This window comes from Vigna unguiculata, chromosome 5 (genome assembly GCF_004118075.2).
Source record: "Vigna unguiculata cultivar IT97K-499-35 chromosome 5, ASM411807v1, whole genome shotgun sequence".
NCBI classification, from domain to species: Eukaryota; Viridiplantae; Streptophyta; class Magnoliopsida; order Fabales; family Fabaceae; genus Vigna; species Vigna unguiculata.
The window spans coordinates 8,560,831-8,572,988 of NC_040283.1; the positions used below are offsets into that span (position 1 = coordinate 8,560,831).

At 25.4% G+C, this 12,158-nt stretch overlaps 1 protein-coding gene and 1 non-coding gene across 2 annotated transcripts; both read right to left on the minus strand.

The window, feature by feature from the left end:
* Window positions 1-2,736: 2,736 nt before the first annotated feature.
* Window positions 2,737-2,828, minus strand: TRNAY-GUA. The gene is given in 2 exon segments: window positions 2,737-2,772; window positions 2,792-2,828. It is a non-coding gene; the product is annotated as a tRNA-Tyr (tRNA).
* A 622-nt stretch (window positions 2,829-3,450) lies between these two features.
* LOC114185916 (cationic peroxidase 1-like) lies at window positions 3,451-5,310 on the minus strand. Its single transcript, XM_028073871.1, has 4 exons — window positions 5,030-5,310; window positions 4,436-4,627; window positions 4,139-4,304; window positions 3,451-3,958 (listed from the first exon to the last, which is right to left on the minus strand). The coding sequence occupies exons 1-4, from the start codon at window positions 5,261-5,263 to the stop codon at window positions 3,576-3,578; spliced, it is 975 nt and encodes a 324-aa protein (XP_027929672.1). The 5' UTR covers window positions 5,264-5,310; the 3' UTR covers window positions 3,451-3,575.
* Window positions 5,311-12,158: the final 6,848 nt, after the last annotated feature.

Genomic DNA, 12,158 nt, shown 5'->3' on the forward strand with positions numbered 1-12,158 from the left:
AATTCAAATTATTAATCATTTTAAAAAAAATCTATTAATTACTATTAATTAAGAGGAAATAAAAATAAAAACAAATTTAAATGGAAGAAAAAACAGAAGAAAAATATAATGTTCTTAAATCCATATTTTCTTTTCCTTTTAATCATGAAATAAAATATGAAAACGGGTTAACAATTCTAAAGTGGTTTTACAATATCATAATATTATTATTATTATTATTACTATTATTTATATATGTATTTTGTTTATTTTGTTTCTTCTTGTTTTAATCAAATCATAGGACAGTTTTTACATTGAAAGAAAGAGTAGGTTGATGTATTTAAATATTGGAGAAAGAAGTTTGGTTGATCCTAAAGTAGAAAGAAAGTTGTGAGATTTGACAACCCATCTATTGTTGTTTTAGGTCCCCTCCTAATTAAGTTGAGGCAAAATACTTAGATACTCCAACCAAAAAGCTACAGAAAAGTATTGAATTGAATGGTTCTGAATTTTGGGTATCTTTTCATTTTTGAACCGTGATTTTGGTACTTTATTTTTGCAATTTTTGTCTTTACATCTTGGTAAATTAGTGATTTTAGTTTAGTTTCCAAATTTATACACATAATATATATATATATATATATATATATATAAAATTTTTGGTCCGATTTTTCCTCATTCCTTTAAAGAACTATAAAAATAATATGTTTAATAAGTTTTTAGTGTCTAAATTGGATGCAAAATTAAAATTTATTTTTCTTCTAAAATTTGATATATTTTTATTTTCAAACTAAAATGAATTGGTGTAAGCTTTCTTAATAATTTACAGTATTTTTTTTTTCGAGTTAAACAACATTTTGACTAACATTTGAGTTAGGATATGTTAAACGATGTAATGGAAACAATTTAAATATAAGCTTGAAACACGTCAAAAAGTTTAACACAATTAGTTAAAAATAGTATATTTATTATTTTTAAAGTTTAGGAAACAAAATACATCAAAATTTAAGATATAGATGAATTAAAAATAAATGTATACAAAATTGTGGATTGGAATTTTCTTGATATTTTTGAGATTAAAAACATTAAAATTATTAAAAAAAATAAAAAGAATTGTCATCATGAACTAGAATTTAGTCAATGATTTGTGTAAGTTGATATAGATAGTCCCTATGTTACTTGAGAAAATTACATTATTTAAATTTTCTTTTAGTAAATTATAATTTTGTTTATGAATAAGAGAATACTTAATTATTTTTATTCTCTTCTCTTTTTATCTCCTTGTAACTTCTCTTGTCTATCCTTATTTTATTCTCTTTTAAGAGTAATTCTTTTAGGGTCTTGGCAGATTATATTCTTTTAATCTTTTATATTGTTCGTATGTACCAATTTTTTATCCTCTTTTATGGTTATATGTTTTTCCTTTCTATTTGTGTTGCTGTAATTTTTATTCTATTTTGAATTTGTACTAAAATTAGATTTACGAGTTTCAAGAGTTTTTTTGTATATATTTTGAGGAAAAGCTGAAATTTTTCTACAAAACTATTAATTAGATTTATGGTTACTCTTATTAATTGTAGCATAATTCAAAGTTAGGTTTTCTGTAGAAAGATAACTCAAGTTTAGGGAAAAAAACTTACTATCAAGTTGAGAATAACTTAAGTTTTGTGAAAAACATATTAGTCGGAAAAAAAAACAATTTGATGAAAAACATTGAGAATGAGATTGTAAAATCTCTTCAAGAATCGTTGTTTAGAATTGATTACTTTTTTTATATTGTAGATAACTAAATTACCACACTTCAGGGTAGATTTGAACAATTTAAAATATATGAAGAATTTTTTTTATAATGTAGTGTTAAAAAATTAAAGTCACTAGATTATACATTTTTTAATAAAAAATTATCCAACCTTCAAAAATTTTAAAACATGACAATTTGTTGGATAGTGATGAATTTGATTTAATTTCATAATTAAATATCTTTAAAGAAATTATAGGTTTGGAAAAATGATAAACCAATTGACATTCTTAATTATATAAAAAGATTATATTCTCTTCCAAATGTATATATAAATTATAAAATAATGTTAACAATTCCAGTGTCAACGATGTTTCAAGAAAGATTAAATAGATTAGTCTTATAATTGTTTGAAGAAGAAATGTTAAATAAAATTAATTATGAAAATTAATAAATAATTTTACATAAAAAAAACTCAAAAAATAAATTTTAAATAAAATACCTATTTTTTAAAAATTTTCTTAATCCTTGCTATTATAATTTTTTTTCGTCCATATGTTTATTGTTGAGTTCCCTCCTTTTCCCGTCTGGTTTCACGTATGGTTTAGAATGTGGTTCATGTATGTGGATAATGTTTGGGGTAGTGTTAATTTACGTTTGGATTTGTTTTTTTAAGTAGAGTGGAGCCATATACTCCGACAAAGGAAAGCATCATGCATCTGTATTAATACCATGCATGCATGAGGCTGCCACAATATATGAATATATGCTAAAACAAAAACAACCTACGACTTCTTTTTATACTTGGTCTGTTTTAATTAAAGATGAAATAAAATATAACATTAAAATAGTGGAGATATATAATTAGATCTTTGCCCTAATCACAACACCTTTTAATAATAAAGATAATGAATAAACTATATTATTAAGTAGAATCTTAATATACTAAATTTAATAAAGAAAAAATAAAAAAATCTTATAATAAAAAAATAAGAAAAGTCCTACATAAAAAAAAGGTTTCCGACCTGCCGGATTCGAATCAGCGACCTAAGGATGACTATTTGGTATCACCAACTACAGTCCTCCGCTCTACCAACTAAACTAAGGTCGGATGTATATTTGACTCCACACTTTTGGTATTTGGATATTACTAATTATTTTAACTTCTGCACACATGTTAAAAAAGAAAAAAACACGAACACATATTTCATACCATTAACATAATTTACAAAGATATTATACTTTTACTCGTGTTAAAATTTTTTGGAAATGGATTCAATACTTTAATGCTGTCAAAACATGCATTTAGTTTCAGTTGAAAAATTATTTTGCAAGTTGGACCAAATATTAATTTTTTTGATCGTTTATTTTATTTTAGTTTGGTACTTTAAGTCTAAAGTTTTGTTTTGATCCTTTAAAATGTTTCTGATAGATGAAGTTCGTCTCTTATCGATTTATTATATTAATTTGGTTAGTTCGATATATCGTGTAAGTCAAAATTAACACTGTTATTGTAGAAAATTGATAACATGACTAATTTGATTTATAAGCACTTTAAAAGACTAAAGTGAAACTTTCATCAATCTAAAGTAACTAAACTAATTAATTAAAACTCAAACAAGGGAAGAAAATTCCAATTTTAAGAACAAAAATTGGCAACCTTTTTCTCTGGTAGTTATCAAATTATTGTTTTGTTGAAACCAAACTGTATCATAGAGATAACCCAGCCAAAATTAAACAAAACTAGACATTGATGATTCATATTATAAAATTGACATTACAATTGAAGAAACATAATGGGATTATCCCTGAACTGCTAACAACAGTGACAATACTTAGTACAACAAGGCCCAATATCTTAATTGGTCTTCCAACAGTTGGTCCTGATTTCGCCACTGGACCCAGTGAGTGGACTAAGGTTTCCCATTTTCACCATTGCATTGGCAAAATCAGTTTGAAAACTTGAAGGGTTGCTGACATAACCATTTACTTGAGAATCAGTGGATCCTCCATTGAAAAGCTCTTGATCTGAGTGCAAGAGACCCTTCTGGCTCTGCAGATCCTGGAAATAAGCATTGTCAAAGGTGGTCGGAGAGGTGTCAAGAGGAGCCAAATTTCTGTCACCGCCTACGCTAGGACAATTTGCTTGCAACGATGTTGCAAACGAGGAATCTATGTTGGTGTCGTTGTAAATCCTTGTTCTGAAAGTTGAACAACTAGCTTGCCCAATTGTGTGCCCTCCTGAAATTTGTTTTAGAAAATGGAAGAACATGAAGTGCATGGTAACTATATATAATGAAATATTTCACTGTTCAAAGTGTTTGATAATTAGTTTACATGTATGAAATAAACGTTGCATTTTGGTAGGTTATAAATATATTTGGTCCAAAATAATTTAGTATTGTAGATATATATATATACCTGACAGGGTAACCATTTCTTCTGTGGTGAAATCTTTTTTGGAGAAAGCATCGATAAGTTGCTGTAGACTGAAAGAAAAACCAGGTAAGTCTGAGTTTGCACCACTGAAACTTGCTGTGGTTGAGTCTCTTCTGCCCAGTTGCACTGTCCAGCTTTGTCCACCAAGCTATAATAAGACACACATATTTCAATATTACTGCATATTTAACTTTATTAATTATTGAAAATTGTAAACTTGAAGAAAAAAAAAGTTGTATTTTTATTATCTAGGGTTATGTTATGATATATACTACTCACAGCAACGACTGAGTCTCTTGCTGCTACAGCGAGAATATCAGCACAAGAAACAACACCAGGGCACAAGCTTTCCAATTCAGACTTAATGCTGTCTATTACACCAAAACCCCTTATGGAATTCACGTTGGGTCCTGCTGATTGTTCACCTGTGAAACTTGATGTATCATTTAATAGCACTGAGGCATCACATCCCTGAACAAATTAATCAAATTATGTGTTAAACAAATTAGATCATGTAAATATTAGCGTAGGTACACATTGTTGTAGACATCTATAATTATAGTAATTTGGTGACAGCTATAATACTTTATATAACAGTGGATCCAGTTATATATGTGTTCAAGAGAGAAGATTCTACGTTGACTTGGTGATTACCTGCTACCTTATTAGGATAAAAACTACCTACGAAGTCTGCTACGAATTTTCAACCATGATGGTTTTATTTTTCTTAATAAAAGTAAACTAGCACTGTCATATAATTCAAGGTTTTTTCTGTGATAAAAACATGCATGCGTGTGTGCATGAGGAACATGAAAGTTTAGGTTAGAAAAACATAAAAAAGAAGAAGATTGATGAGGGTATAAGTTGACTTGCTTGAACAAAGCAATCATGGAAATGGAGACGTAGGAGGGATGCCCCCATGCGAGCTTCATTGCTGACTGCAGAATCCACTCCACTCTTAATGGTTGAAAGTGCATTAGGACAGGTTGTGGAGTAAAAATCAGAGGACAATTGGGATGAAACTATCCCAATGAAGAAGCATAAGAATAAGAAGAAGTGAATTTTTAAGGTTGTTGGTTTGTTCATGGAGAAAAGAGTAGTATCCATGATTGTAAATGGAAACTCTGAGTAGAAATTCGAAGTATAGAACAGATAGAGAGAGGATTTTGATTATGATTAGGGCTTAACATGCGTCACCTTTATATAAGAGGTTTTCTTTTCTACTTTTCTTTATTAGTCAATATATGCATGCGCAAGTAGCCAATCAGGACTCATTCATCAAATATATATTAAGAGTTTTTTCTATGTATTACTAATAATTTGTTAGTATTCATTGAAAATACTAAATTAATAAAACGTTTATTATATGTTTTTAGTTAGGATGCACCGATCCTTAAACTTGGGTCACGTATTTATGTCCAACACGTATTTGTATTCGATACTTTAGGATATTTTATTGACACTTAGTAGTGAAGTATCTAATTTATAAAATCGTAGTAAACTACAAAAAAAATATTTGAATAATGACAAATTTTAATGACAAAAAATAATTAATCACTATATAGTAACCAATTTAGATACCAACTTATAAATTAAAAATTATTGACTACTAAAATAGTTACAAAAACTTATAACTAGGCTCTAAATTGATAATTAAAAAAGTTTTTATTATGAATTGGTTTCTAAATTGGTCATTAACATTAACATTAGCGACCAAGGTTTTGACTATCAAAATAGTTTATTTCTAAATTGGTCAATAAAATTAGCTATCAAGATTTTGGCTAACAAAATAATTGATCTCTAAATTGGTTTCTAATTAGGAAATTAATCTCTAATACTCCTGATTACTAAAATTGATTATTAGTTGAGAGTTTTCTTGTAGTGATACTTGTATGATGATAATAATTTATATTTTTTATATTAACAACTTTAGTAAATATACTTTTATTTTGGATTCGGATAATAACAATCACATATTTGTTATGTTTTTAAGAACTATTATAAAATTTTCAATATTCATATATGACGTATCGTATCTTATTATTTTCAAAATAAACATGTCGACGTATAGATACATGTCGTATCTAATACTCATATCGTATCGATGCATCATAGATTTTTTAGAAATTTAGAAACATGTCGAAAGGATGGGTTAACGAAATTTTCAACTGAAAGAAAATTTCTGAAAGTGATGTAATTTCAATATGGATATAATCGCATTAAAAGAGTGGTATACGTAATTTTGAATTTTTCTTCTTTTGAAACCTTTAATTAGTTATACGTCTTCTTCGAAAACTTAAATATGTGTAGATTAATTCTTTATATTTTTTTTCTTTTGCCGATAAAAAAAATCATGATTTTTCAAATTTGAGTTGTTCATTAAAAAGATTTCTTAACCTTTTAAATTTTTAATAACTTTCTCTTTAATTTAATTCTATTGACTTAATAAATAAAATTCAATGTTAATTAGTTAATTGCATTATATATAGATATATACACTTTGGTGATACAAAACAAAAAAAAACACATTGGATTTGTGCCACAAGTGTAACAAATTCTAAAATTATAAATGTTAATTTATTAGTTTCGATTTTTGAAGGCCGATTCTAATTAACACTAATTTTTAAATTAATTTACAACAAAAGCAATTTGGTGTTGAGCAAGTCAACGTTAATGTGTTTTTATTTTAAAATTTATTTAATTTAGTATAAGTTAAGTTTACACTAAACATGTTATATTTTTGACATTAATTTAATTTTCAGCTTAGTCAATGTCAATAATATAATTTTAAAAAAATTGTATAATGTCCTATCTCCAACCAAATGATATATAAGCAAAAAATAGAAAAAAAAAATTGTAAGGGACGTAAGAGATTAATATGGATAAATGATATGAGTGGGCAAGAAAGATAAGTATGAATCAAATAGACGATACGATGAAATGAGTGGGAATGAAGTAGAAGAGTACAAAGAGATTTATATAGAAAAAAAAAATGTAAGTAATGATATTTGTCATATTCAAATTTGGACTTTTGAATTAAAACAGTCTATAGTTTTTAATTATAATCATAGAGACACATGTATTCATGACATATAAATTAGTGTTGACTTAGTTAAAACTAACTTGAGTAAATATTAAAAATATATTCCATTAGTGTCTGTGTAATTGATACTAATTAACTTAAATAAATAATAAGATAATAAAATTATTGTCAATTTAACTGATACTAACTTAATATAAATATTAAAATAAACAAAATTAATATCAACTATGTCAATAATAACCTTATTTAATCTTTATTTTATGTAGCATTGAGTTTGATAATAACAGAAATATTTTTATATTTTAAAAAAGGTTAAAAATTATTAATATCGTCTTATAGTTGGTTAAGATGATCCTATTAACATCTAACATAAGTCGGAACTAATCCAATATAACACAAAAATTTATTAAATTATTAAAACGTTAAAAATAGTTACCGTTGTCATAAAATTGGCTAAACCGACTTTATTAACATTCAATATTAAATGAACTCTATTAAAGTCAATGAACTAATACAATATTTATTTATTAAAAATGTTAAAAATAGATATCATTGTCTTATGGTTGGTCAAATTAACTTATTAGTAGCATAATTATTTAATTTTTTTAAATTTTTTTAATTTTTTATTGTAATAGAATTAGTTAAATAGATTCTAATAACATTACAATTTAATCGATACTATATTTAGAAATTGTAATTATAATCTCTGATTTTATTTTGTTACACGTATGACACAAATTCAATGTTTTTTTAATCAGTAAAGTGTATATATATCTATATATATATATATATATATATTGTAATTAACTAATTAACATTGAATTTTATTTATTAAGTCAATTTTGACCCAAACTAAATATCTATTTTCTTAATAAATATATAAAATTAAATTAAAGAGAAAGTTGTTAAAAATTTAAAAGGTTAAGAAATATTCATAATGAACAACTCAAATTTGAAAAATCATGAATATTTATTTTTTTTATTAGCAAAAGAAAAGAAAAATCATGAATTAATCAACACATATTTAAGTTTACGAAGAAGATGTATAACTAATTAAAGGTTTGAAAAGAAGAAAAATTCAAAATTACGTACATCACTCTTTTAATGCGATTATATCTTTATTGAAATTCAAAAACATTGGATTTGTGGCAGTAACAAGTTCTTAAATATGGCTTATTAAATATTTCTTTTATGTTTGATGGTTACACATATTCCTTAGTTTACTGATGTTATACTATTTCTAGTAATTTACTGTTTCCGTGAATGGAAGAGTACGTGATGTGCCCATTTATTTCTACTGATTATCATTGATTTGTTAGGGATGATTTGAGGATGAGAAAAGAAAATAAGTCATCATATTGTAATTTACACAACTACCCTTTATTTTTATGTTGAATTTTCATTATGCCTTGAAGTAGGTGGAGTGAGTCTTTTTGGTGAGGGAGAAAATCGATTATGGCATGGTTGTCGCATGAGAAGATTGTTTCTGGTGAAGGAGAAATCGATTTTGAATGAGTTCACTGCAAGACAGAATCGAATGGTAGACAATCGATTACATCCTTATTTGATTTTGCGTCAAATTAAGATAAAAATAACTAAAATTAATTTTTTAATGTAGAATCATTACGTGTTTAATTTTTAAAATTAATTAAAGGATAAAAGTTTCATGTTAAATAAAAAATAATTTGTTTTTGTTTTTGTATTAGAGAATTAATTCTTCAACACCTATGTATCACTTGAGAATTGATTATGAGTCGGAAATGTGTATTTCTAAATATATACAGAAATGTCCTCTGGGTAGGATACAACGAAATCATTTGGACCGAATGCATATAATAAGAATGATGAAATTGTTTTTTTGGCATGTTAGGGTGGAAAAAGCCCCTTTTCATACATTACTTTGACTTCTAAATGCCTTCATATTTCGCTACTATTCTTATAGCTGCATTTTCCCTACAATTCTTCCACCAATTTTCCAATTCCAGCTATTATCTCACCGAAATATTTGAAAACTTTTTTTTCTTTATTTTGGTTTCTTTCAAACTTTTGAAACCATATGAAGTGAACAATGTGCATGCTAAATCATTTTTTATTTTCGTTCCAATAGTATTTCGTTTTCGTAATTTTGGATTATAAGGAGAGCCAAACGTTGAAATTCATGATTTAATAGAAAATATGTTTACATACATTATATATATATATATATATATATATATATATATAGAAAGAGAATATGATATGATAAATTTAATGGTACAAAATACATAATTATATTAAATATGAAATACTTCGTTAAGTTCGTGATAAATTTATATATTTTTATTTGAGTATCTATTAAAGGAATATATTTTATTGAGTAACAAAAATTATATATTTTTCAACTAATTTGATTTACTTTGTATCATCGTTATTTATGTGTTTTTATATGAAAATAAAAATAAATGTAGGTTAATAAAATTTAAAGTTTATTATAAATTTAAGTATTTTTAATTAAGTATTTATTAAGAAAGTTCTAAAACCCTTGTCTTTACTTTGGAGGTTTACAGGACTGATTTGATGTTAGTGGTTTTATTGTCTAAATTCAGTGTTTTGTTTGAGACGGAAAAATCAAACTGTTATATCAAGTAGTGAAAGAGGAAGAAAGATTCACCACCAAGGTCAAGATCCAGCCAATCATATAATGTTTTATTTTTATATGGATTAAAGCACTCAATTCCTTAATTTTTTTTTCAAATAAAAAAAGTCACCCAACCTAATCAACTATATATATTCAATTAAAAAAAATGTAAAAAATTATAAAACATATTTTTTTAATAATAAGATTCAATTTAAACTACTCAAATTTATGAAACAAAATTTAATTAAACTATTTTTTTTAATATCCAGACACATAAGCAGTACAAAATGACACATTACATTACCACATTTGACAATAAAATCAAATGATAAATATTTATTTAAAAAATATAAAATTTTAAGTACTGAATATAATACAAATTTTAAAATAAATTTAATTAAAAACATATAAATTTATTAAAACTTAATTAAAACATATAAAAAAATAATATACAAAAAAGGAATACGTTAGATTATTAATGTAAAATTATTTTATTTTATTAGGAGATAAAGAATAAAATGATAACACAGCTTACATAAGTTTAAAACAAATTGCAGTGTCCGATTGGTATAATATAAGTTCGAAACTAACTTGTCTAGAGATTATTAACTTAAAATTAAGTATTAAAAATTAAATTATTAAAAAAATAAGAAATTTATACATTTAGTTTATACATATAAGTTAAATCAGTAATAAGTTTAATTTATGAAAAAATGAATTTTATATATATTTTTTTTCTAAAAGGAACTTATATATGGAGAGTGAGTCTTGCCTACATAATTTTTTTACTATTAAGATAGCTTTGGAAATTAATCTATTTTAATACTTGGCATTTATTAGGGAAATTTATTATTCATGTGTAATTTCATTATGAAATTATCATAATGGTGCTCTTTTAAAAGAAATTTGAATATGCACAAGTTGTGGCAAGTTGACAAATCTTGAAATGAAAAAATAATATCAAGCTAAGACAATTTCATTGTTGATAAATTGAAATCGTATCAAGTAGTAATGCCTTATGTGAATAGTCGAAAGTCATCGTACCCGGAGACAACTTTCATTAAGTTTAATCACTCACCAAAATCTTCAATTTGACACGGAAATAAACTGAAGTTGTGTCATGCTGCGAAGATTTCAGTTTTGTTAAACACGTTTACATCGTTTAACACGTTTCCGTTTCAATATTAATTAAAAAATACGTTTGACACATACAATATATATATATATATATATATATATATATGGTAATTGGGTATGATTACATTCATTAATTTTTAAACTTTGGAAACCAAAATGTATCAATTTTTAATAAGAACGAATCCCAAATTCACCTCAAAGTTCAGAGACCAAAAATATATTTAACCCTTAATTTAACTCAACATATAACAAAATAAATATATTTTAAAACAAAAATATATGTATTTTAAAAATGGTTAAATATATTTTTGGTTCCTTAACTTTCAGTCAAAATTAGAAATAATCTATCTTTGAAACTTTAAACCAATTTAGTCCCCCAAATATAGAAATGCATGAATTTAGTTCTTTTAACCACATTTTATTAAGTTTAGTTAACGTTTCAAACACATTTCATGATAACATTTCAACTAACATTAAAGCGAAAATATGTTAAACGGTATAAATAACTTAAATACTATCTGAAATACGTTTGAAACGTCAAATAATTTCAATCAATATTTTGTTAAATTCACGTATTTCTAAAGATAGGGGACTAAATTTGATCAAAATTTTAAAAAGGGACTAATTCTAATTTTTACCATAAATTGAAGGACAAAAGCAATTTAACCCTTTTAGAAAACATAAACCACATAAAAAATTTGTATATATATTAAAATTTGTATGATCGCATAAAATAATATTATTTTTTAGATTATAATTATTAATTTAAAAATAAATCAATCATAAGCTTACATGTAAGTTTAATCTAAATATCAAATAATCAAATCAAAATCAGTTCATTTTATTTTAACTTAACCTGTTTAAAGAACTATTACGGTAGTTTATGGCATGAAACCTATTTTGTGAGCTTTATATAAGTACAAAGAGAAGTCAAAGTTGAGTTGCTTTACTAGGGTTTTGTTCTTGAATCAAGTGCACATAACCTCTTTTGGCCACAAATGAAGGTGATGACAGTCCATAGCATGCATTGCGCAAGCGATGGTTTATTGGAAGTTAGTGAATTGAAGGAAGGCAAGTAAGTCATGTTACAGCTCAAGTATTTGCGTCGATATCCCCTTAAGTCCTTTCACGTGCCATCCAAAATCCTTTTGTCAATACTCTACTCGTTTAACCCGAGTGAGTAGCCATTTCTTTTTAGCCTAAAT